Source organism: Triticum aestivum, chromosome 5D, assembly GCF_018294505.1.
Source record: "Triticum aestivum cultivar Chinese Spring chromosome 5D, IWGSC CS RefSeq v2.1, whole genome shotgun sequence".
Classification (NCBI taxonomy): Eukaryota; Viridiplantae; Streptophyta; class Magnoliopsida; order Poales; family Poaceae; genus Triticum; species Triticum aestivum.
Window position 1 is genome coordinate 378,273,526 of NC_057808.1, and position 27,728 is coordinate 378,301,253.

The 27,728-nt window shown below is 44.1% G+C and overlaps 1 protein-coding gene across 1 annotated transcript; it reads right to left on the minus strand.

Annotated features, from left to right (window-relative positions):
- Window positions 1-323: 323 nt before the first annotated feature.
- On the minus strand, window positions 324-27,533 carry LOC123120666 (uncharacterized). The gene is made up of 10 exons (XM_044540656.1): window positions 27,165-27,533; window positions 26,393-26,493; window positions 26,104-26,198; window positions 25,667-25,755; window positions 25,326-25,565; window positions 2,609-2,776; window positions 2,465-2,528; window positions 1,990-2,129; window positions 1,593-1,904; window positions 324-650 (listed from the first exon to the last, which is right to left on the minus strand). Exons 1-10 carry the CDS (start codon window positions 27,531-27,533, stop codon window positions 324-326), a joined length of 1,905 nt encoding a protein of 634 aa, XP_044396591.1.
- Between the last annotated feature and the right edge of the window lie 195 nt (window positions 27,534-27,728).

Below are 27,728 nucleotides of genomic sequence, written 5' to 3' on the forward strand. Positions count from 1 at the left end.
GGCATCTAGGGTAAAATGTTGGGAGGATCTCATGAACAACTAAATCGCAACAGTATGCACATGTCAGCCTGGCATGTAACTCATGAGCAAACGAATTCAAAAGCTACCATATATATGGAACCAAGCATCAGCATGCCAGTACTGTAGAATGTAGATGTCCATCTAAAACCATCATTTTTTCAGACCTGTACGGCAAAAGGCGAAAAAAGAGCCATCTACATAGCATTCCTCAAGTTAGGCAAGAAACAAAACCAGCATCATTTTATGGAATCACTTCACTGTGGAACCACAGATATCTGCTGCTGCTGCTTCAGCTGGATCCTTCAAGCAGCAGCAGGCTGGCTCTTCTTCAACTTCTTCTTTTTTTGACGCGTCTTCTTCACCTTCTCAGCACAGAACTTCTTGGTGTCAGCACCCTTCACACTGAATTCCACCAGGAGCTCTTCAAACAGAACCTTCATGTCGCCCTTGAAGGATGCGGTTCGTCGACCTGCACCTGCACGCGCATTTGCATTTTCCAGCTCCTTGCCCTCATCGTCCTCATCAGGAACTACGGACCCAACTTCGTTACCTTCCATGTAATATTTGCATGCAGCCAGAATTGCATGGCCACGTTCACGAAAGTGGCCGGCAACAAGATCTTCAAAGTGCTGAAACAAGCAAAGCAACAACCAGCAAAAAAGGTTATTTAATATTCTGGTATGGGAGCTATGCAATCTAAGCCTCCTAGTCCACTACACCCTCCTGAAGATAACAATTAGTACCATATTACAACCAAATTAAGTGCCAGATTGTGGTTGTTGTTCTGTGCAACACTGGGCAAGCTAGATATGAAATCTAGCAACCTTTACCAATCCTAGCAAGATTTCAGTATTATGGCTCCAAAATGTGTACTCGTGACTAGTATAGATGACTGTTATATCCAAAACAGTGTCAGTTCCCTTAGCTACCATAAAATTCTCATCCTTCTTACTTGGCGTGGATTCAGGATAACACAAAAACAGAGTACAAGCTAATGTCCAGGAGGTGGAAGATCTTCTATCCCGTATGAATCCATCATGGTTCAAATGTGCTCAAGGTTCCCACAGTTAGTGATGTTTTCTCTAGAGAAAAGTTCACCATTCAACTGTGAACTCTGGCAGAAGTTCATTTTTCAACCTGAACTCAAACCATTTGATTCACATCCTCAAACTGTAGAGATGGATGATGCTACATGTGCACCACATCAATGCCATGTCGCAAGTTCTGTTTATTGATCCTTTTCTACCAAAACAATTTCTTCCATTCTGGCAAAAAATAATTAGTATTTCTTTGTTCCTGGCTGTGACATGGCAGACATGTGGCGTCCATTTGTGAAACCACCCAGGAGCAACAATCGGATGGTTTGAATAATTTGATCTTGCAGTTAAAAGTTGAAAACGTGAACTTCTGCTACAGTTAGCATTGAAAGTTAGATCTGTTCTCGATCTATCCTTCCCGTCTAACAACATCAACATGCAGCAAGTTATATTTTGGACGGATCTTCGCAACCATGGGCACTCATGCACTCGTGTCGGGAACTGCAAGAGCTTGATAATTATGCAGTATGTTACCTGTGGAGGCCTACGAAGTGAGTACAGCATTGTCCCACACGAGTGCTGAAATGCTGTATCATTATACTCCAAGGACCTCCTCTGTCCATTAGCATCATTGACTTCAGTCTCGTATCCTGGCTCATTGAAGTATGGCTTTTCATTCAATATGAGACCTTGAATGGATATCAGCACTTGTAGCATGCTTGAGTGAGCTGAGTTCCAATTCTCACAGCCGTTACCATGCCAGGTTCCCAGGAGGCTAAGGCAGACTGTTCCACAATCATACAGATTTGGATTAAGCCGAAGTCCTCCAGAATGATAGTATACCACCTGCAAAGGCACCACAACAGGTATCATTTTTAAATCAAATTATGAGAATACATCAAATAAGAAGTTATTAGATGTCAGTACTTACTGGAGGAGTCGCTGGATAACTAGCAGTGAATTGAGCATCAAAGAAGAAAAGGCCATCATGGTAGGGTGTTCCCTGAGGCCCAATGATCACAGCCCTGAGAAGGTCCATTCGGTTTTCCGAAACGCGAACATATATGGACGCTGCACACAGAATAATAGTTCATGAAAATAGTGCATCAATGTGCATTTCTAAACCGTAGTAATTTCAACAGAGGAGATTCAACAGCCTTTCTAAAACTGTGTAGGTGAAAGTAAATAATAAAACGGTGAGTTTAAAATACACATAAAACCATTGACAATAGAGCTTTCTTCAGCAAGACAACATATGCCCAAATTTGCACAAATTTTGAAGCAACACTGAGTAATGGAGAAATGGGTGGTTCAAATCAGATCCCGAGTGTGCTAGAAAATGTGCATCTTTCACTTGAGGAGAGCATTTAAACACATATTTAGAATTCCTATTGGAAATAGCTGACCTGGTAAATTGTTCTCCAGGAGTTTCCAGTCATGCTGAATTCTTTTTGTCCACTCTTTCCCTGTCTGAAGTGAAGTTAAACAAAGAAATAAGTGTCCGCTTGGAAAAGAAGGTGCCAAGTAAAGCAATATGCATAAGATTTTACCTTTCCAACAGGATTACTGGCATAATGATGATCAGAGAAATCTTTAATAATGTCAAACTGTTTAAATAACTTGTATTTCTTGCCAATTTCATCCTCTATTTCTGACATTGACTTAAAATTGTCAGGCCCGTCATCAGTTACAGCTTTCTGCACCAATGGTACACTACACTAGTAGAAAACAGGGCTTAGGTCACAGGGCAGTTTTCACATTAGCCCCGGTTCAGTCACGAACCGGGACTAATGTGAGCATTGGCCCCGGTTCGTGAGCCCAGGGGGCCGGCCGGGGCCTCGTGGACATTGGTCCCGGTTCGTATGGACCCTTTGGTCCCGGTTGGTGGTACAAACCGGGATCAATGGGCCACGCTCCTGGCCCACCACCCTTTAGTCCCGGTTCATACCACAAACCGGGACTAAAGGGCTGGTCCTAATTGCGGCCAGTGTTTAGTCCCACCTCGCCAACCGAAGGGCGCTCACACCAGTTTATAAGCCCGTCCCTCTATGCCTTGTTGAGCTTCTCTTAAAGTGAAAATAGATTCCCTTATACAGGAAATTTGACGTAAATTCATAGTAAATTTCTTATGAATTTAGGTTGAATTTTCTCTATAAGTGCATCTATGTTCTTTTTTATATTTATACAATAAATAAACCTTAATAAAATAAATAAAACTAAATAAACCTTAATAAAATAAACTATAGTAACTACAATAAATAAACCTTAATAAATTAAGTAAAAATAGCAGCAGTAAAATAAATAAAAATAGCAGCAGTAAAATAAATATAAATAAAATAATTAAAGTAAAATACATAAGTAATTAGAAATAAAATAAATAAGTTTTTTGTTGTAAGTAGAAACAAAATCTTTTTAGAGTTCATTTGAAATGCTTTTCAATTTTAGGGTCTTATAGCTCAAAATAATTAGTAAATGCATGAAAAATAACAAATGAAGTCAGAAAGGATTGAAAAATGATGATGTGGCTTTGAATGGTGCATTTTGAACACACAAAAAGTCAGGAGTTCAAATAAGTTCTAAAAAATGAAATCCCTTTGTAACAGACGAGTTTCCGGATGAAATCCTGATACTTTGAAAGAGATTGTCCGTTTTGTACACGAAGTGCATCCAGTTTTTGCCGTAACCCTCTCAACTTTCTTGCACATGCTATGTGGATGAAATGATGATATCATGCCAACTTTCAACCTTTTCAGAATTCATTTGAAATGCTTTTCAATTTTAGGGTCTTATAGCTCAAAATAATTAGTAAATGCATGAAAAATAACAAATGAAGTCAGAAAGGATTGAAAATGATGATGTGGCTTTGATTGGTGCATTTTAAACACACAAAAAGTCAGGAGTTCAAATAAGTTTTAAAAAATGAAATCCCTTTGTAACAGACGAGTTTCCGGATGAAATCCTGATACTTTGAAAGAGATTGTCCGTTTTGTACACGAAGTGCATCCAGTTTTTGCCGTAACCCTCTCAACTTTCTTGCACATGCTATGTGGATGAAATGATGATATCATGCCAACTTTCAACCTTTTCAGAGTTCATTTGAAATGCTTTTCAATTTTAGGGTCTTATAGCTCAAAATAATTAGTAAATGCATGAAAAATAACAAATGAAGTCAGAAAGGATTGAAAAATGATGATGTGGCTTTGAATGGTGCATTTTGAACACATAAAAAGTCAGGAGTTCAAATAACTTTTAAAAAATGAAATCCCTTTGTAACAGACGAGTTTCCGGATGAAATTTAAACTATTCAAATTTGAAAACTAATGGAGTAACAGAAAGTTTATAATTATTCTGAGCTAAAAGCAAAAAGAATAAAAAAATAAAGCAAAAATCAAAAGAAAATAAATAATTCAAAAAACAAAAAAATACTGGAAAAAATAAAAAATACCGCCTAATGGGCCACACGGCCTGCATACGACTAGAAACCCATCTGCACATGGGCCAGGATGCAGGCCCGCAGGCCCAATAGGCCCAACATGGCAGTGACAAAGGTAGGCATGTAATGCCTGCATATTAGAGAGGAGCTCAGCACCTGAGCTGCAACGCAGCTTATAAACAGGTGCTGAGCTCTCTCAGCTAGCGAGGTGGGACTAAACTTCCCCCGCACCGCGCCAGCACATTAGTCCCGGTTGGTGGCTCCAACCGGAACCAATGCTCCCCTTTGGTCCCGGTTGGTGCCACCAACCGGGACCAAAGCCCTCTGCTTCCCGCCCTTTGCGCTGGTGAAAACAGGCCTTTGGTCCCGGTTGGTGCCACCAACCGGGACTAAAGGGTGGGTATTGGTTCCGGTTTATGCGTTGAACCGGGACCAAAGCCTTTGCTATATAAGCAGCACTTAGGAAATTTTCAGATTTCCATCGTCAGTTTCCCCCCGCCCGACGACGCCGCGAGCTCGATCTACGCCGCCAGGCTGCCCCGCCGCCGTCGCCGTCGCCCGCGCCCCCGAGCCCACGCCATCGCCCGTCGCCGTCGTCCTCCGCCCCCCGCCGCCGTCGCCGTCGGCCTCCGCCGCGCGCCCCCGAGCCGTCGCCCGTACGTCACCGTCGCCCTCCGCCCCCGGCCCGCTGCGGTCGCCGCCACCCTCCGCCACCCACGCCGTCGCCCTTCGTCGCCCGATGTGAGCCGCCGCCACGCCACGGCTCTGTTTATTTTTTTCATATAATTTGTATTATTTTTTTGTTGAACTAGCTAGTTGATTTAATAAAACTATTTTATTAAATTTTACTATATATAGAAGTAGTTTATTTTTAGTAAGAACTACTTTATTTTATATATTTATAGTAAGTGCTTAGTAGTTGAACTAGTTGATTAATTAATAGAAATATTTTATTAAATTTTACTATATATAGAAGTAGTTTATTTTTAGTAAGAACTACTTTATTTTATTTATTTATAGTAAGTGCTTAGTAGTTGAACTAGTTGATTAATTAATAGAACTATTTTATTAAATTTTACTATATATAGAAGTAGTTTATTTTTAGTAAGAACTACTTTATTTTATTTATTTATAGTAAGTGCTTAGTAGTTGAACTAGTTGATTAATTAATAAAACTACTTTATTTTATTTATAGTAAGTGCTTAATTAGTAGTTGAACTAGTTGATTTAACAAAACTAGTTTATTTTACTATAGAAGTAGTTTATTTTTAGCAAGGAAATTAATAGAACTAGTTTGTTTTTTTAGTTAAAGCAATTATTCCGCATCGACGTCGACGATGCCTATCCCGCATCCTCGTCGTCGACTCGGCGGAGGAGGCCGGCTTGATCAGAGGGGCCATGTCCGGGACTGGGCTCCGCCGGGCTGGTTTTGGGAGGTGCTACCTTCCGGTGGGCGTAGGTTGGTGAGGAACCAGCCCGTCGTTGACCCGATCCTTGTTTGGTGGCGCTCGCGTGGGCCAGTGACGGTGCCGAGGCTTCCGGACACCGCGGAGGTGGTACGTCACCGTGTCAGCGAGGAGGACCAGCACGTCCGTCGCTACATGGTTGCGTTGGAGGGCAGGTTCGACAATACCTGGCAGGTTCTTCAGGGATCTCACTGGAGCTATGATCCTGTGATGGTTCCGTCCCTTTGGGTGTCCACCGCCCGCGCCGATACCCGTCGGGCGCTACTGTTCTAGCTGTACTAGCGATGCTATATGTATGATAGTATTCGAGGTGTATTAGTGATAATATTCGACGATGTACGGACGCATGGAGATGATGTAGTTTTGCTTATAATTGAATGCATCCTAATTTGAATACTACTTTATTTTGTGATTTGATTTTGCTTATTGAATGCTCAAAGTGGAAAACTACTCCGATCCTACTTTGAATGCTAAAATTGGAGAGCACTATGATTAGTTGATAGCTTATAGGGTTTTTGTTTTCGCAGAAATCTAGGAGCCCCCGGCCCCTCCATCATCCCCGCCGTCGTCCCCGTCACCGCCCCCTCCGACATCGAGGTGAGACCAGCCAAATCCTCTTTTAGAAAGATAATTAAACGATATTTCGGGTTGACTGTAAGTCTGTCGAGTCTCCACCATATATGAGAGGACGAAGAATCCCGACTGTTGTCGTGGGGGTAGCTTCTCCTTCGTTCCCGTGTGCTAGACAATTTGGTGTAATGCACTCGAGAACGAAAGGAGGAGCTACCATCACCGACGGTCGCAAATGTCAGAGAGGAATCAGTGAGGGAGAGTTCCACCATATATATATGAGAGGACGAAGAATCCCGACTGTTGTCGTGGGGGTCGCTTCTCCTTTGTTCCCGTGTGCTAGCTAGACATTTTGGTGTAATGCACACGGGGACAAAGGGAGGAGCGACCATCACCAACGGTCGAATGTATACACCACGTGAGCTGAGAGTTTTCAAAAAAAGATTCGACAAACTGATAGTCAACCCGTGATGAATAATAATGATCTAACTTAGGTTTTTTAGTACATATATTTAATTGTAGATGTTTAATATTTGAATTATGAACATAGGAAATGTCGTACTCGGACGACGAAAGTCTCCCGGGGGAGTGCGACTGGTGCCACGACGACCGAGGTCAGTGCGACAGGCCTCACCTGGACGAAGATCGGCGCTTCAGTATTAAGCTGGAGGAGACGTTCGATGTTGAAACGGTACGCAACGACGACAAGTGTTATTTTTTCGTAATTAAGCACGACTTCAACTATTTCAACGTGTACTTTTCATCTTTTACAATTCGGCTAGCTTATCCCATGCCATGCAAGACGCTACGTCTTGGAGAGGATGGTTTTTGAAGACCATGAAAGTATGGAAACAAAGAAAATTCACCTGAGAGCGTAACCCATTTTGGTTGCAAAAATTGGGAAGCATTTTGCAAGATGTATGGTTTTGATGAGGGTATGCTTGTCACCATGGATCTTGGTGATCCTGACATCGAGCAAGACAATATGGACATTTGGGTCCTTGTTGATACGCCTCCAATTCTACCGCTATGTGAGTTTCTCAAACATAGTTATTAGCTAATTTATATTGTTCATTTCAAAATAGTTGACAGCTTATTTTCATTGACAGCTTATTTTGATTGTTGAAACAATGTGCGGAACATGTGTAACATCCCAAAATTCTAAATTTTGGAATGTTATAATAAACAGATAGATTGGATTGATTGTTTGATTGATTGAGTGAAATTGAGTCGAATTCGAAACTTTTTGAAAGTTAAATGAGAGGGAATAAAAGGACTTTCCCAAACTTTCATTTTTGCTGTTATGATCTCCATGAATTCAAATTCTTTTCACCACAAAACCCTGGAGAGAAGATGACATGACTTCTTCCATTTATTTAAATGACAAGGGGTCTTGAAAATATTTGAATTTCATTTGAAAATATTTCCCATTTCTGAAACTTTATGCAACTCAATGATTTTCACGAGAGAAGATAAAATGACTTCTTCAAAACAAATGAAATATGAGTTGGGAGTTTCAAAGGATTAAAATCAAAGTCCCATTGAAATTATTTTTCAATATTGGAGTTATTTGAGATTTATTCAAATTATTTTTCTCCAAAAAAATAAAATATATAGAAAATAGGGTAAAATGATTCCCTACATCAGAAAATTGGAGAGAAATAAATTTGAAATCATTTTGGTATTTTTGAAATGATTTTTATTGGATTTTATTAAGGCAGTAGCACTGTTTGATTTATTTGAATTTTTGAGGATTTTATTTGCCTTTAGAAAAATATTCATGTTGTAGAAAATCTTTTTCTGAAAATTTTGATATATTATATGCCTATATAATATTTTATTTTATTTTCATTTTCTTTTCTTTTCCCGCTGTTTAAAAAAAAACTTCGCCGACTGGGCCGGCCCAGCACCCAGCCAGGCCGCGGCCCAGCTCGCCCGTCGTCCCCGTGCGGGACTCCTCCCAAGTCCGCCGCCGCGCCGCCTTGCTCGCCGTGCTCGCCCCGGCCTCCTCTGCCCCCTCCCGCACGCCACCGCGCTGCCCCTCCTCCCCTTAAATAGCGCCGCCCCGGGCCCTCTCCTCTCTGCTCGACGCGCCGCCGCCCGCTCCCGCATCTCGCCGCCGCCGCCGCCGCTGCACCGCGCGCCGCGCCGCCCGCCGCCGCCCGCGCCGCTCGCTGCCCTCGCCTGCGCCGCCGCCCGCGCCTTGCCTCGCGCCCGAAGCCGAGCCGCCGCGCCGGAGCCACCTCGCCGCCCTCGCCGGAGCCCCGCGCCATCTCGCCGGAGAACGCCGCCGCCACCGCCGTTGGTTTTCTCGCCGCCGGTCGAATCCGCGAGAACCGGTACAAAACCCCTCTGTTCCCTACGGTTTTATTGTTTTTTTTCAAAAAAAAACCGTAGTTTGTTTAAAAAAACGGTTTTGTTAGGTTTATTTATTTAGAGAACGTTCACTGGTTAGGTTTAGAAAACGAACGTTCGTTCTTTAGGTTTTTCTTTTATTTTTATTTTTCTGGCAGGGACCTATCCGTAGTGTTACTTTTATAGATTAGTCCCTGTTTTTCAAACGACCACATCTTTTTACTCGTTTGTCCAAATCCAACGAAACCAACGCCCACGTCTTCGTTATGATTCCCTCTATCCAGTAATACAACTCAAACATGTTTTTGAAATTTTAAAATTTGAACTAGATCAGATTTGAATTCAAACTTCGTTTGATCGGAACTTGAGTTTCGTAGCTCCGTTTGAGTTGATTCTTTTTGCAAATCGAAGCCCTTGACCTAAACTTTCTGATAAGGCCAAATTCACATAATTTTGGTACTGTTAGAAATTGTTTTATGTTGCAAGAGTTATTTGCTTGGTTTTGAAGTTTTCCGAATTGTTTTCTTCGTTCTTTCTGATCTTTTGAGTGATTGCTTATGTGTGGTTACCATTGCTTGCTTTCGATAGATTGACGGAGTGTGACGAGTAGATCTAACAAGAGTTTTGAGTGCGAATCATCTTCATCCACATTGCAGGCAAGTTCACACTTTGATCATATCCCTTTCATACCCAGTTTTTATGCATTAGATTCAACCCTCAAACATTGCATGAGTAGGATTGATAACATGTGGGTATTGGGAAGTAGTTAATGAGGTAGGAACCTATTGCCCTGTTTATTATCAAACCTTTGGGAGTTACTTCTACGTTTGCTTATATTGTTATGCTATGCTCGTAGACGTGGATTGGGTTTGAGAGTATTCATGACAGATGTGAGATTGTTAATTAATGGTTTACTTAAGGTGGCAACTAAAACTCACATCTGGGTGGATTGAGGTACCTGGGTATTCCAGGATTGCCTGTTTTTCTTTTGGACCGCCACCCAGGTTCAAAGGGATCATGAGATTATTCATGCTAGAAACTTCCGTGTGCAGCCGCAAGCTATTATGGGCTCTAGCATAGTTGATTAAGTTGTGTGAACTCTTACAGTGGTAGACTAGTAGATGTAGGGGATGTAGGTGGTACGGTCTATCACATCGTAAGGTGCAAACACTTCTGAAAGACTGTGTCTCGGTCATCCGTTTCTCAAACATCATGTAGTGCGAGAACCAAGCGGAGGCGATCGAGTCTTGTGGGAAAAGTGCACAAACCTCTGCAGAGTGTACAAACTACTCATGATTAGCCGTGTCCCCGGTTATGGACATCTTGAGTATCTAGTTCTTGGATTATCCTGTTGATCTCATCATGTTACTTTAATTAATCTTGTTGGGTTAATGATGATACTTAATTGGGATTGAGAATGCTGTCAACCATTCTCAATGTTTAACAACCACCATGATAGTTAAATAAAATTTATTCCTTTGCAGTAGGGAAAAATTGGCTTTTCGCAAAAACATTATAACCATAGAGCTTTTCCACCAGCTATATATGCATGTAGTGATAGCTTTTGTTCATCATTTCTCTATGGTGTGAATTTGCCAGCATATTCCATGTGCTGACCCGTTTTCGGGCTGCAACGTTTCATGTTGCAGGATTCTTACGACGAGTAAGTGATACGTTAGGGTTACGATTTCTACACTCAACTTTGCCGTTGGTGTTGATGGGAATGGTTCCAAGGTCGATGTGATCGCCGTCGGCACGCTACCTCTGCATCTACCCACGGGATTAGTTTTAAACCTCAATAATTGTTATTTAGTGCCAGCTTTGAGCATGAACATTGTATCTGGATCTCGTTTAATTCGAGATGGCTACTCATTTAAATCCGAGAATAATGGTTGTTCTATTTATTTGAGAGATATGTTTTATGGTCATGCCCCGCTGGTCAATGGTTTATTTTTGATGAATCTCGAACGTGATGTTACACATGTTTATAGTGTGAATACCAAAAGATGTAAAGTTGATAACGATAGTCCCACATACTTGTGGCACTGCCGCCTTGGTCACATCGGTGTCAAGCGCATGAAGAAGCTCCATACAGATGGACTTTTGGAGTCTCTTGATTACGAATCATTTGACACGTGCGAACCATGCCTCATGGGTAAGATGACCAAGACTCCGTTCTCCGGAACAATGGAGCGAGCAACCAACTTATTGGAAATCATACATACCGATGTGTGTGGTCCAATGAGTGTTGAGGCTCGCGGAGGATATCGTTATGTTCTCACTCTCACTGATGATTTAAGTAGATATGGGTATGTCTACCTAATGAAACACAAGTCTGAAACCTTTGAAAAGTTCAAGGAATTTCAGAGTGAAGTTGAGAATCAACGTGACAGGAAAATAAAATTCTTACGATCAGATCGTGGTGGAGAATATTTAAGTCACGAATTTGGTACACACTTAAGGAAATGTGGAATAGTTTCACAACTCACGCCGCCTGGAACACCTCAGAGAAATGGTGTGTCCGAACGTCGTAATCGCACTCTATTGGATATGGTGCGATCTATGATGTCTCTTACCGATTTACCGCTCTCATTTTGGGGTTATGCTTTAGAGACTGCCACATTCACTTTAAATAGGGCTCCGTCTAAATCCGTTGAGACGACACCGTATGAATTATGGTTTGGGAAGAAACCTAAGCTGTCGTTTCTAAAAGTTTGGGGATGCGATGCTTATGTCAAGAAACTTCAACCTGAAAAGCTCGAACCCAAATCGGAAAAATGCGTCTTCATAGGATACCCTAAGGAAACTATTGGGTATACCTTCTACCTCAGATCCGAAGGCAAGATCTTCGTTGCCAAGAACGGGTCCTTTCTGGAGAAGGAGTTTCTCTCGAAAGAATTGAGTGGGAGGAAAGTGGAACTTGATGAGGTGATAGTCACCCCTTCCGAACCGGAAAGTAGCGCAGCGCGGGAAAATGTTCCTGTGGTGCCTACACCGACTGGGGAGGAAGTTAATGATGATGATCATGAAGCTTCGGATCAAGTTACTGAACTTCGTAGGTCCACAAGGACACGTTCCGCACCAGAGTGGTACGGCAACCCTGTCCTGGAAATCATGTTGTTAGACAACGGTGAACCTTCGAACTATGAAGAAGCGATGGCGGGCCCGGATTCCGACAAATGGCTAGAAGCCATGAAATCCGAGATAGAATCCATGTATGAAAACAAAGTATGGACTTTGACTGACTTGCCCGATGAGCAGCGAGCCATAGAAAACAAATGGATCTTTAAGAAGAAGACGGACGCAGATGGTAATGTGACCATCTACAAAGCTCGACTTGTCGCTAAGGGTTATCGACAAGTTCAAGGGGTTGACTACGATGAGACTTTCTCACCCGTAGCGAAGCTGAAGTCCGTCCGAATCATGTTAGCAATTGCCGCATACTATGATTATGAGATATGGCAGATGGACGTCAAAACGGCATTCCTTAATGGCTTCCTTAAGGAAGAGTTGTATATGATGCAGCCGGAAGGTTTTGTCGATCCTAAGAATGCTAACAAAGTATGCAAGCTCCAGCGCTCAATCTATGGGCTGGTGCAAGCATCTCGGAGTTGGAACATTCGCTTTGATGAGATGATCAAAGCGTTTGGGTTTACACAGACTTATGGAGAAGCCTGTGTTTACAAGAAAGTGAGTGGGAGCTCTGTAGCATTTCTCATATTATATGTGGATGACATACTATTGATGGGAAATGATATATAATTCTTGGAAAGTATAAAGGCCTATTTGAATAAGTGTTTTTCAATGAAGGACCTTGGAGAAGCTGCTTATATATTAGGCATCAAGATCTATAGAGATAGATCAAGACGCCTCATTGGTCTTTCACAGAGTACATACCTTGACAAGATATTGAAGAAGTTCAATATGGATCAGTCCAAGAAGGGGTTCTTGCCTGTATTGCAAGGTGTGCAATTGAGCACGGCTCAATGCCCGACCACGGCAGAAGATATAGAAAAGATGAGTGTCATCCCCTATGCCTTAGCCATAGGGTCTATTATGTATGCCATGCTGTGTACCAGACCTGATGTAAACCTTGCCGTAAGTTTGGTAGGAAGATACCAAAGTAATCCCGGCATGGAACACTGGACAGCGGTCAAGAATATCCTGAAGTACCTGAAAAGGACTAAGGATATGTTTCTCGTTTATGGAGGTGACGAAGAGCTCGTCGTAAAGGGTTACGTCGACGCTAGCTTCGACACAGATCTGGATGACTCGAAGTCACAAACCGGATACGTGTATATTTTGAATGGAGGAGCAGTAAGCTGGTGCAGTTGCAAGCAAAGCGTCGTGGCAGGATCTACATGTGAAGCAGAGTACATGGCAGCCTCGGAGGCAGCACATGAAGCAGTCTGGATGAAGGAGTTCATTACCGACCTAGGGGTGATTCCCAATGCGTCGGGCCCGATGACTCTCTTTTGTGACAACACTGGAGCCATTGCCCTTGCAAAGGAGCCCAGGTTTCACAGGAAGACCAGGCATATCAAGCGTCGCTTCAACTCCATTCGTGGAAGTGTTCAAAATGGAGACATAGATATTTGTAAAGTACATACGGACCTGAATGTAGCAGATCCGTTGACTAAACCTCTCCCTAGGGCAAAACATGATCAACACCAGGACGCAATGGGTGTTCGATTCATCACAATGTAACTAGATTATTGACTCTAGTGCAAGTGGGAGACTGTTGGAAATATGCCCTAGAGGCAATAATAAATGGTTATTATTATATTTCTTTGTTCATGGTAATTGTCTATTGTTCATGCTATAATTGTATTGTCCGGAAATCGTAATACATGTGTGAATAAATAGACCACAACGTGTCCCTAGTAAGCCTCTAGTTGACTAGCTCGTTGATCAACAGATAGTCATGGTTTCCTGACTATGGATATTGGATGTCGTTGATAGCGGGATCACATCATTAGGAGAATGATGTGATGGACAAGACCCCATCCTAAGCATAGCATAAAAGATCGTGTAGTTTCGTTTGCTAGAGCTTTTCCAATGTCAAGTATCTTTTCCTTAGACCATGAGATCGTGCAACTCCCGGATACCATAGGAGTGCTTTGGGTGTGCCAAACGTCACAACGTAACTGGGTGACTATAAAGGTGCACTACGGGCATCTCCGAAAGTGTCTGTTGGGTTGGCACGGATCGAGACTGGGATTTGTCACTCCGTGTGACGGAGAGGTATCTCTGGGCCCACTCGGTAATGCATCATCATAATGAGCTCAATGTGACTAAGGCATTAGTCACGGGATCATGCATTGCGGTACGAGTAAAGAGACTTGCCGGTAACGAGATTGAACAAGGTATTGGGATACCGACGATCGAATCTCGGGCAAGTAACATACCGTTTGACAAAGGGAATTGCATACGGGATTAATTGAATCCTCGACACCGTGGTTCATCCGATGAGATCATCGTGGAACATGTGGGAGCCAACATGGGTATCCAGATCCCGCTGTTGGTTATTGACCGGAGAGGCGTCTCGGTCATGTCTGCATGTCTCCCGAACCCGTAGGGTCTACACACTTAAGGTTCGGTGACGCTAGGGTTGTAGAGATATATGTATGCGGAAACCCGAAAGTTGTTCGGAGTCCCGGATGAGATCCCGGACGTCACGAGAGGTTCTGGAATGGTCCGGAGGTGAAGAATTATATATAGGAAGTCCAGTTTCGGCCACCGGGAAAGTTTCGGGGTTACCGGTATTGTACCGGGACCACCGGAAGGGTCCCGGGGGTCCACCGGGTGGGGCCACCTATCCCGGAGGGCCCCAAGGGCTGAAAGTGGAAGGGAACCAGCCCCTAGTGGGCTGGGCGCCCCCCCATGGGCCTCCCCCCATGCGCCTAGGGTTGGGAACCCTAGGGTGGGGGGGCTTCCCCCTTGCCTTGGGGGGCAAGGCAACCCCTTTCCACCCCTTGGCCGCCGCCCCCACCCTAGATGGGTTTGGCCGGCGCCCCCCCCTCCCAAGGGGGCCTATATAAAGGGGGGAGGGAGGGCAGCAACAACAACAGCCTTGGGCGCCTCCCTCCTCCCCTGCAACACCTCTCTCTCTCGCAGAAGCTCGGCGAAGCCCTGCCGGAGACCCGCTACATCCACCACCACGCCGTCGTGCTGCTGGATCTCCATCAACCTCTCCTTCCCCCTTGCTGGATCAAGAAGGAGGAGACGTCGCTGCACCGTACGTGTGTTGAACGCGGAGGTGCCGTCCGTTCGGCACTCGGTCATCGGTGATTTGGATCACGGCGAGTACGACTCCGTCATCCACGTTCATTGGAACGCTTCCGCTCGCGATCTACAAGGGTATGTAGATGCACTCCCTTCCCCTCGTTTCTAGTATACTCCATAGATGCATCTTGGTGAGCGTAGGAAAATTTTAAATTATGCTACGATTCCCAACAATTACGACATCCGTGCATATTTTGCATAGTTCTAAAACTAGTACATTATCATTGCTAACTATGAAGTTATTGTTGGGGAACGTAGTAATTTCAAAAAAAATTCCTACGCACACGCAAGATCATGGTGATGCATAGCAACGAGAGGGGAGAGTGTTGTCCACGTACCCTCGTAGACCGACAGCGGAAGCGTTATCACAACGCGGTTGATGTAGTCGTACGTCTTCACGATCCGACCGATCAAGTACCGAACGCACGGCACCTCCGAAGTTCTACACACGTTCAGCTCGATGACGTCCCTCGAACTCCGATCCAGCCGGGTGTTGAGGGAGAGTTTCGTCAGCACGACGGCGTGGTGACGATGATGATGTTCCACCGACGCAGGGCTTCGCCTAAGCTCTGCAACGGTATTATCGAGGTGTAATATGGTGGAGGGGGCACCGCACACGGCTAAGAGATCTCAAGGATCAATTGTTGTGTCTCTGGGGTGCCCCCCTGCCCCCGTATATAAAGGAGCAAGGGGGAGGCAGCCGGCCAAGGGGAGAGGCGCGCCATAGAGGGGAGTCCTACTCCCACCGGGAGTAGGACTCCTCCTTTCCTTGTGGGAGTAGGAGAAGGGAAGGGGAAAGGAGAAAGAAGGAAGGGTGCGCCCCCCTTCCCTAGTCCAATTCGGACCAGACCATGGGGAGGGGTGCGGCCACCTTTTGAGGCCTTTCTCTCCTTTCCCGTATGGCCCATTTAGGCCCAATACGAATTCCCGTAACTCTCCGGTACTCCAAAAAATACCCGAATCACTCGGAACCTTTCCGAAGTTCGAATATAGTCGTCCAATATATCGGTCTTTACGTCTCGGCCATTTCGAGACTCCTCGTCATGTCCCCGATCTCATCCGGGACTCCGAACTCCTTCGATACATCAAAACTCAATAAAACTGTCATCGTAACGTTAAGCGTGCGGACCCTTCGGGTTCGAGAACTATGTAGACATGACCAAGACACCTCTCCGGTCAATAACCAATAGCGGGACCTGGATGCCCATATTGGCTCCCACATATTCTACGAAGATCTTTATCGGTCAGACCGCATAACAACATACATTGTTCCCTTTGTCATCGGTATGTTACTTGCCCGAGATTCGATCGTCGGTATCTCGATACCTAGTTCAATCTCGTTACCGGCAAGTCTCTTTACTCGTTCCATAATATATATTCCCGCAACTAACTCATTAGTCACAATGCTTGCAAGGCTTATAGTGATGTGCATTACCGAGTGGGCCCAGAGATACCTCTCCGACAATCGGAGTGACAAATCCTAATCTCGAAATACGCCAGCCCAACAAGTACCTTTGGAGACACCTGTAGAGCACCTTTATAATCACCCATTTACGTTGTGACGTTTGGTAGCACACAAAGTGTTCCTCCGGTAAACGGGAGTTGCATAATCTCATAGTCATAGGAACATGTATAAGTCATGAAGAAAGCAATAGCAACATACTAAACGATCGGGTGCTAAGCTAACGGAATGGGTCAAGTCAATCACGTCATTCTCCTAATGAGGTGATCCCGTTAATCAAATGACAACTCATGTCTATGGCTAGGAAACATAACCATCTTTGATTAACGAGCTAGTCAAGTAGAGGCATACTAGTGACACTCTGTTTGTCTATGTATTCACACATATATTATGTTTCCGGTTAATACAATTCTAGCATGAATAATAAACATTTATCATGATATAAGGAAATATATAATACTTTATTATTGCCTCTAGGGCATATTTCCTTCAGTCTCCCACTTGCACTAGAGTCAATAATCTAGTTCACATCGCCATGTGGTTTGACATTAATAATTCACATCACCATGTGATTAACACCCATAGTTCACATCTCTATGTGACCAACACTCAAAGGGTTTACTAGAGTCAATAATCTAGGTCACATCGCTATGTGATTAACACCCAAAGAGTACTAAGGTGTGATCATGTTTTGATTGTGAGATAATTTTAGTCAACGGGTCTGTCACATTCAGATCCGTAAGTATTTTGCAAATTTCTATGTCTACAATGCTCTGCACGGAGCTACTCTAGCTAATTGCTCCCACTTTCAATATGTATCTAGACCTAGACTTAGAGTCATCTAGATTTAGTGTCAAAACTTGCATCGACGTAACCCTTTAGGACGAACCTTTTGTCATTTCCATAATCAAGAAATATATCCTTATTCCACTAAGGATAATTTTGACCGCTGTCCAGTGATCTACTCCTAGATCACTATTGTACTCCCTTGCCAAAATCAGTGTAGGGTATACAATAGATCTGGTACACAGCATGGCATAGTTTATAGAACCTATGGCTAAGGCATAGGGAATGACTCTCATTCTCTTTCTATCTTCTGCCGTGGTCAAGCTTTGAGTCTTACTCAATTTCATACCTTGTAACACAGGCAAGAACTCTTTCTTTGACTGTTCTATTTTGAACTACTTCAAAATCTTGTTAAGGTATGTACTCATTGAAAAACTTATCAAGCGTCTTCATCTATCTCTATAGATCTTGATGCTCAATATGTAAGCAGCTTCACCGAGGTATTTCTTTGAGAAACTCCTTTCAAACACTCCTTTATGCTTTGCAGAATAACTCTACATTATTTCCGATTGACAATATGTCATTCACATATACTTATCAGAAATGTTGTAGTGCTCCCACTCACTTTCTTGTAAATACAGGCTTCACTGTAAGTCTGTATAAAACTATATCCTTTGATCAACTTATCAAAGTGTATATTCCAACTCCAAGATGCTTGCACCAGTCCATAGATGGATCACTGGAGCTTGCATATTTTGTTAGCACTTTTAGGATTGACAAAACCTCCTGGTTGCATCATATACAACTCTTCTTCCAGAAATCCATTCAGGAATGCAGTTTTGACATCCATTTGCCAAATTTCATAATCATAAAATGCGGCAATTGCTAACATGATTCAGACAGACTTAAGCATCGCTACGGGTGAGAAGGTCTCATCGTAGTCAATCCCTTGACCTTGTCGAAAACCTTTCGCAACAAGTCGAGCTTTATAGACAGTAACATTACCATCAGCGTCAGTCTTCTTCTTGAAGATCCATTTATTTTCAATGGCTTGCCGATCATTGGGCAAGTCAACCAAAGTCCATAATTTGTTCTCATACATGGATCCCATCTCAGATTTCATGGCCTCAAGCCATTTTGCGGAATCTGGGCTCACCATCGCTTCTTCATAGTTCATAGGTTCGTCATGGTCTAGTAACATAACTTCCAGAACAGGATTACCGTACCACTCTGGTGCGGATCTTACTCTGGTTGATCTACGAGGTTCAGTAATAACTTGATCTGAAGTTTCATGATCATCATCATTAACTTCCTCACTAATTGGTGTAGGTGTCTCAGAAACTGGTTTCTGTGATGAACTACTTTCCAATAAGGGAGCAGGTACAGTTACCTCATCAAGTTCTACTTTCCTCCCACTCACTTCTTTCGAGAGAAACTCCTTCTCTAGAAAGGATCCATTCTTAGCAACGAATGTCTATCCTTCGGATCTGTGATAGAAGGTGTACCCAACTGTCTCCTTTGGGTATCCTATGAAGACACATTTCTCCGATTTGGGTTTGAGCTTATCAGGACGAAACCTTTTCACATAAGCATCACAACCCCAAACTTTTAAGAAACGACAACTTTGGTTTCTTGCCAAACCACAGTTCATAAGGCGTCGTCTCAACGGATTTTGATGGTGCCCTATTTAACGTGAATGTAGCTGTCTCTAATGCATAACCCCAAAACGATAGTGGTAAATTGGTAAGAGACATCATAGATTGCACTATATCCAATAAAGTATGGTTATGACGTTCGGACACACCATTATGCTGTGGTGTTCCAGGTGGCGTGAGTAGTGAAACTATTTCACATTGTTTTAACTGAAGGCCAAACTCGTAACTCAAATATTTTACCTCTGCGATCATATCGTAAAAACTTTTATTTTCTTGTTACGATGATTCTCCACTTCACTCTGAAATTCTTTGAACTTTTCAAATGTTGCAGACTTGTGTTTCATCAAGTAGATATACCCATATCTGCTCAAATCATCTGTGAAGGTCAGAAAATAATGATACCTGCTACGAGCCTCAATATTCATCGGACCACATACATCTGTATGTATGATTTCCAACAAATCTGTTGCTCTTTCTATAGTTCCGGAGAACGGCGTTTTAGTCATCTTGCCCATGAGGCACGGTTCGCAAGCATCAAGTGATTCATAATCAAGTGATTCCAAAATTCCATCAGTATGGAGTTTCTTCATGCGCTTTACACCAATATGACCTAAACGGCAGTGCCACAAATAAGTTGCACTATTATTATTAACTTTGCATCTTTTGGCTTCAATATTATGAATATGTGTATCACTACGATCGAGATCCAACAAACCATTTTCGTTGGTGTGTATGACCATAGAAGGTTTTTATTCATGTAAACAGAACAACAATTGTTCTCTAACTTAAATGAATAACCGTATTGCAATAAACATGATCAAATCATAATCATGCTCAACGCAAACACCAAATAACACTTATTTAGTTTCAACACTAATCCCGAAAGTACAGGGAGCGTGCGATGATGATCATATCAATCTTGGAACTACTTCCAACACACATCGTCACCTCGCCTTTTACTAGTCTCTGTTTATTCTGCAACTCCCGTTTCGAGTTACTACTCTTAGCAACTGAACCAGTATCAAATACCGAGGGGTTGCTATAAACACTAGTAAAGTACACATCAATAACATGTATATTCAATATACCTTTGTTCACTTTGCCATCCTTCTTATCCACCAAATACTTGGGGCAGTTCCGCCTCCAGTGACCAGTTCCTTTGCAGTAGAAGCACTTAGTCTCAGGCTTAGGTACAGACTTGGGCTTCTTCACTTGAGTAGCAACTTGCTTGCCATTCTTTTTGAAGTTCCCCTTCTTCCCTTTGCCCTTTTCTTGAAACTAGTGGTCTCGTCAACCATCAACACTTGATGTTTTTCTTGATTTCTACCTTCGTCGATTTCAGCATCACGAAGAGCTCGGGAATTACTTTCGTCATCCCTTGCATACTATAATTCATCACGAAGTTCTACTAACTTGGTGATGGTGACTAGAGAATTCTGTCAATCACTTATTTTATCTGGAAGATTAACTCCCACTTGATTCAAGCGATTGTAGTACCCAGACAATCTGAGCACATGCTCACTAGTTGAGCGATTCTCCTCCATCTTTTAGCTATAGAACTTGTTGGAGACTTCATATCTCTCAACTCGGGTATTTGCTTGAAATATTAACTTCAACTCCTGGAACATCTTATATGGTCCATGACGTTCAAAACGTCTTTGAAGTCCCGATTCTAAGCCGTTTAAGCATGGTGCACTAAACTATCAAGTAGTCATCATATTGAGCTAGCCAAACGTTCATAACGTCTGCATCTGCTCCTGCAATAGGTCTGTCACCTAGCGGTGCATCAAGGACATAATTTTTCTGTGCAGCAAATGAGGATAATCCTCAGATCACGGATCCAATCCGCATCTTTGCTACTAACATCTTTCAACATAATTTTTCTCTAGGAACATATCAAAAATAAACACAGGGAAGCAACAACGCGAGCTATTGATCTACAACATGATTTGCAAAATACTATCAGGACTAAGTTCATGATAAATTTAAGTTCAATTAATCATATTACTTAAGAACTCCCACTTAGATAGATATCCCTCTAATCATCTAAGTGATTACGTGATCCAGATCAACTAAACCATGTCCGATCATCACGTGAGATGGAGTAGTTTCAATGGTGAACATCACTATGTTGATCATATCTACTATATGATTCACGCTCGACCTTTCGGTCTCTGTGTTCCGAGGCCATATCTGTACATATGCTAGGCTCGTCAAGTTTAACCTGAGTATTCCGCGTGTGCAACTGTTTTGCACCCGTTGTATTTGAACGTAGAGCTTATCACACCCGATCATCACGTGGTGTCTCAGCACGAAGAACTTTTACAACGGTGCATACTCAGGGAGAACACTTTTATCTTGAAATTTTAGTGAGAGATCATCTTATAATGCTACCGTCAATCAAAGCAAGATAAGATGCATAAAGGATTAACATCACATGCAATCAATATAAGTGATATGATATGGCCATCATCATCTTGTGCTTGTGATCTCCATCCCCGAAGCACCGTGCTCGTGATCTCCATCTCCGAAGCACCGTCATGATCACCATCATCACCGGCACAACACCTTGATCTCCATCGTAGTATCGTTGTCGTCTCGCCAACTTATTGCTTTTACGACTATCGCTACCGCTTAGTGATAAAGTAAAACTATTACATGGCGATCGCATCTCATACAATAAAGCGACAACTATATGGCTCCTGCCAGTTGCCGATAACTCGGTTACAAAACATGATCATCTCATACAACACATTATATCACATCATGTCTTGACCATATCACATCACAACATGCCCTGCAAAAACAAGTTAGACGTCCTCTACTTTGTTGTTGCATGTTTTACGTGGCTGCTACGGGCTTAGCAAGAACCGTTCTTACCTACGCATCAAAACCACAACGATAGTTTGTCAAGTTGGTGCTGTTTTAACCTTCGCGAGGACCGGGCGTAGCCACACTCGGTTCAACTAAAGTGAGAGAGACAGACACCCGCCGGTCACCTTTAAGCATCGAGTGCTCCGAACGGTGAAACCAGTCTCGCGTAAGCGTACGCGTAATGTTGGTCCCGGCCGCTTCATCTCACTATACCGCTGAACCAAAGTATGACATGCTGGTAAGCAGTATGACTTATATCGCCCACAACTCACTTGTGTTCTACTCGTGCATAGCATCAACGCATAAAACCTGGCTCGGATGCCACTGTTGGGGAACGTAGTAATTTCAAAAAAATTCCTACGCACACGCAAGATCATGGTGATGCATAGCAACGAGAGGGGAGAGTGTTGTCCACGTACCCTCGTAGACCGACAGCGGAAGCGTTATCACAACGCGGTTGATGTAGTCGTACGTCTTCACAATCCGACCGATCAAGTACCGAACGCACGACACCTCCGAAGTTCTACACACGTTCAGCTCGATGACGTCCCTCGAACTCCGATCCAGCCGAGTGTTGAGGGAGAGTTTCGTCAGCACGACGGCGTGGTGACGATGATGATGTTCCACCGACGCAGGGCTTCGCCTAAGCTCCGCAACGGTATTATCGAGGTGTAATATGGTGGAGGGGGGCACCGCACACGGCTAAGAGATCTCAAGGATCAATTGTTGTGTCTCTGGGGTGCCCCCCTGCCCCCGTATATAAAGGAGCAAGGGGGAGGCAGCCGGCCAAGGGGAGAGGCGCGCCATAGGGGGGAGTCCTACTCCCGGTCCTACTCCCACCGGGAGTAGGACTCCTCCTTTCCTTGTGGGAGTAGGAGAAGGGAAGGGGAAAGGAGAAAGAAGGAAGGGTGCGCCCCCCTTCCCTAGTCCAATTCGGACCAGACCATGGGGAGGGGTGCGGCCACCTTTTGAGGCCTTTCTCTCCTTTCCCGTATGGCCCATTAAGGCCCAATACGAATTCCCGTAACTCTCCGGTACTCCAAAAAATACCCGAATCACTCGGAACCTTTCCGAAGTCCGAATATAGTCGTCCAATATATCGATCTTTACGTCTCGGCCATTTCGAGACTCCTCGTCATGTCCCCGATCTCATCCGGGACTCCGAACTCCTTCGATACATCAAAACTCAATAAAACTGTCATCGTAACGTTAAGCGTGCGGACCCTTCGGGTTCGAGAACTATGTAGACATGACCAAGACAACTCTCCGGTCAATAACCAATAGCGGGACCTGGATGCCCATATTGGCTCCCACATATTCTACGAAGATCTTTATCGGTCAGACCGCATAACAACATACGTTGTTCCCTTTGTCATCGGTATGTTACTTGCCCGAGATTCGATCGTCGGTATCTCGATACCTAGTTCAATCTCGTTACCGGCAAGTCTCTTTACTCATTCCATAATACATCATCCCGCAACTAACTCATTAGTCACAATGCTTGCAAGGCTTATAGTGATGTGCATTACCGAGTGGGCCCAGAGATACCTCTCCGACAATCGGAGTGACAAATCCTAATCTCGAAATACGTCAGCCCAACAAGTACCTTTGGAGACACCTGTAGAGCACCTTTATAATCACCCATTTACGTTGTGACGTTTGGTAGCACACAAAGTGTTCCTCCGGTAAACGGGAGTTGCATAATCTCATAGTCATAGGAACATGTATAAGTCATGAAGAAAGCAATAGCAACATACTAAACGATCGGGTGCTAAGCTAACGGAATGGGTCAAGTCAATCACGTCATTCTCCTAATGAGGTGATCCCGTTAATCAAATGACAACTCATGTATATGGCTTGGAAACATAACCATCTTTGATTAACGAGCTAGTCAAGTAGAGGCATACTAGTGACACTCTGTTTGTCTATGTATTCACACATGTATTATGTTTCCGGTTAATACAATTCTAGCATGAATAATAAACATTTATCATGATATAAGGAAATATATAATACTTTATTGTTGCCTCTAAGGCATATTTCCTTCAGTCTCCCACTTGCACTAGAGTCAATAATCTAGTTCACATCGCCATGTGATTTAACATTAATAATTCACATCACCATGTGATTAACACCCATAGTTCACATCTCTATGTGACCAACACTCAAAGGGTTTACTAGAGTCAATAATCTAGGTCACATCGCTATGTGATTAACACCCAAAGAGTACTAAGGTGTGATCATGTTTTGATTGTGAGATAATTTTAGTCAACGGGTCTGTCACATTCAGATCTGTAAGTGTTTTGCAAATTTCTATGTCTACAATGCTCTGCACGGAGCTACTCTAGCTAATTGCTCCCACTTTCAATATGTATCTAGACCTAGACTTAGAGTCATCTAGATTTAGTGTCAAAACTTGCATCGACGTAACCCTTTACGACGAACCTTTTGTCACTTCCATAATCAAGAAATATATCCTTATTCCACTAAGGATAATTTTGACCGCTGTCCAGTGATCTACTCCTAGATCACTATTCTACTCCTAAATTGCAAGGAGGTTTTTGGAAGCAAAAGGAAGCGAGGCGCAAGAATTGGAGACAGGATGATCTCCATTCTCCATAATGGAGAGTCAGGGTCTATATTATTTTATGCTATTTTACCTTAAAGAGGGTATTTCGGTCCTACCTAATACTGATGATCATGTGCTAAGAACAATTAAGTAGGGTTGGTTCGATGACTGTGAGGATGATGATCGTATGACTTGTTATTAATAACGAGTAGAAGTTGTATGATGATGATTAGTAGGACTTGTTATTATATATGATGATGCATGATGCGCGCATGAAGAGTTATTATATATCAGCGGGTGAAATGAACATGGATTGGATTGAAGTGAAGGCGACATGCATGTGGTGCGTGTCGAAAGTAGTACAATCCAAACTTGATCAAGTCCGGATTAGTATTACTTTCGACATGCACCACATGTTGCCTTCACTTCAATCTAAGCCATGTTTAGGCATAGCACTACGTAGCGTTGGTAAACCAAGCACGGAGATATAAGAGAGGACACTTCTCTCTAATAGCTACCTAATAACAACCTAAATTAACCCCCCAAAACCCCAAACCCCCCCCCCCCCCTTTCAAAAAAAAACAAAACCTCAGCTCCTTCCAGGTGCTGACGCGTGGATGTCTATTGGTCCAAAGGCCCTCCTGTCTGGCCTCCACGCACCGGCCACGTGGACGGCCTTTAGTCCCGGTTCGTGTAAGAACCGGAACTAAAGGGCTAGGGCATTAGTAACGACCCTTTAGTCCCGGTTCCAGAACCGGGACTAAAGGCCCTTATGAACCGGGGTAAAAGCCCCTTTTCCTACTAGTGCTAGCCTCCACACCTGGAGGCAGATATGAATCGTCAAATTTATAATCCAGTTGTTGATATAAGTCAATCTCATCAAATTCATAATCAGGCCCTTCAACGCCATTCACATAGCAGCCTTCGTCTTCGTCATACACATAATCCCCTTCCTCGATTTCACAGGAGTCAAAATTCTGTAGCTCAGCTTCAGATGCTTCGACGGAATCAATTTCTGTATACGATCCAACTTTATCACTGGATGAAGATCCCTGTAAAGTACGTCAATCTAGTTGTAAACAAAGACAAGCTTTTCAACAGTAAATACAAACTTGAATCCACCGAGGTGTTCTTGTAATATTAGGTACATAACAAGATCCATTGCTTCGGTGCCAGCATTAGACATGTAAGTATATGGCTTGAGCAATCCACAATTTTTTTCCAACAAAGTATCCATAAGACCTTTTTGGAAACAAAATAACTAGCAAAAAATGCAACTAATGCCCCCAAAACGCAGACATTGCGGTGGTAATGTCTAGCATATATAATCCCAGATGTCCTGCATATACGCCAGGGTATGTAATAAGATTTAACATTGGAATTATCGGATCCTTTTTCTAGGAGGCTAATAGGAGCATATGGGAATGAGAGTAACATTACACGCCAGGTGCTCTGTGCAACGTGTGCTAGTACATTACATACTTAAATAGCGCAACATAATGATTGACTGATTGTGGTATGTAAAATAATAATTACATTGAGAAGTGTCCTTTCCCTGACAGTATTCACAAAAAAAATAAAAAAAATTACCTGCAGGTGTTCGTAGAAAGCATAATAGACGCTCTAGTGGGAATCCAGGAAAATTGTGCAGCGGGAGCATGTAATCTATTTTTTCTGGAAGAAACCTAGTTGCAATAAAAACTTGAACAATGTAGTGAACTATAACGCTTGCGCTCAAGTTTATCCAGAAGTGTGATCTAGCGCCACTGGGGTTCCAGGAGATTAAATTTGAAATGGAAGTTGCTACACTCTGATTTTCACGCTCATAACAGCAAAATAGGTCGTTTGATAGGCAATCATCTGCGTTTGATAGGCGTACCTTTGGAAGCTCTGGCACCGAATGTCTCGTCCTTTTGGCAGCACCGTCTGGTTGGCTGCAGCGCGGGCGCTTTCTTTTGGCCACCGGTGCAGTCCAAGTACCTGCAGCAGCACCATCATCCACGCCACGGTTGGTGCGGACAATAACAACATTAGTTGGCAACAAAAACTCAGGGTCTCATGCCACGCATGCATGCTCGGCGAGGGAGACACAGTCTACCGCGACGGGATAGGGTCTGCCGCTTCGATCGCGACATGAGCAGCTTGAGCGCCAGCAGACCCATGATACCTACCACGACGACGGCGGCACGAGAGTTCAGGGCAGGGCAGGGCCGTCTGCTCGCCCTCTATCTACCGGAGCCCAACGACAGGATCGATCTCTGAGGTTTGTCTGCCAGTTTTAATCCCACCACAGTCCACCAAGGGCAAAACGCGGTGGTAAACCAAAAACCCTAAGAAAATCTGTTTTTTCTAGAGAGGATGCTAAGAAACTCTGTTTAAGTTTTTTTTTCATTCAAGAAACCTGAGGATGAATTTTTTGTTGAGAAACAGTAACTTGTGGATGTTTACGTGCATGCGGTTGTATGTATACTGTGGCCCACTGGTCTTTTCTAACCACCCCGCAGCTATCGTAATGACAAGTGGTGCTCGCGTCGCTCCCGAGCGACCGAGGGGATAACCCTAGCCACTGGCGCGCGTCCCCCTCCCTCCCCTCGCCGCCGCCTGTCTGCGTCGCCGGGCAAAGCCCGGTGGGTGCTGGCGGGGGCGGGCACTCCCGGGCAGCGGCGCGCGGCTGTGGTCGGCGGCGGTGTTGCAGAGCGGCAGGCCAGGCGTGGAGGGGCGGACGCAGGTGGTGTAGGGCGGATGCGTGGCCGGGGTGGCGGCGGTGGCTTCGGCTGGATCTGCCCCGCGGGAGGTGCGGGTTGTGGCGCGCGACTCTGTTCGAGGCGGGCCCTGGCGGCCGGTGGGTGGCTCAGGAGACGGTGCCTTGCAGTGGGGCGCTCGTGCGTCATGGCGGTGGTGCGGGTCAGGGTGCTGGCTCCTCTGGAGGCCTTCTTCGGCGGTGGGGTGCGGTTGATCCGGCGGCCCTCGCCGGCCGACGGGTGGCTGCCCCTTCTCGCGTGGATTTGGCCGGAGGCCATGGTAGGGCGTCAGGGATGACGCATGGGAGGCTTCTAAGTGGACGGGTGCGCCGGTCCGAACGAGCTCCGCTCCCCTCCTCCTCCCCTATTCCAGTCCTTGTGAATCCTGGTTGCAGATCGGTGTTCGGGGTGGGACGACCACCGACGGTTCCGATGATGCATGGGTTCTGCCGGTCGGCTCAAAGCCCGCACCTT

Coding starts and splice junctions, on each gene's coding strand:
- LOC123120666 (XM_044540656.1), bottom strand. CDS start 27,533: ATGGCCTCCGGCCAAATCCACGCGAGAAGGGGCAGCCACCCGTCGGCC. Junction 2,529..2,608: donor CCAGTAATCCTGTTGGAAAG/GTAAAATCTTAT, acceptor ACTTCACTTCAG/ACAGGGAAAGAGTGGACAAA. Junction 2,130..2,464: donor CCTGGAGAACAATTTACCAG/GTCAGCTATTTC, acceptor TTCTGTGTGCAG/CGTCCATATATGTTCGCGTT.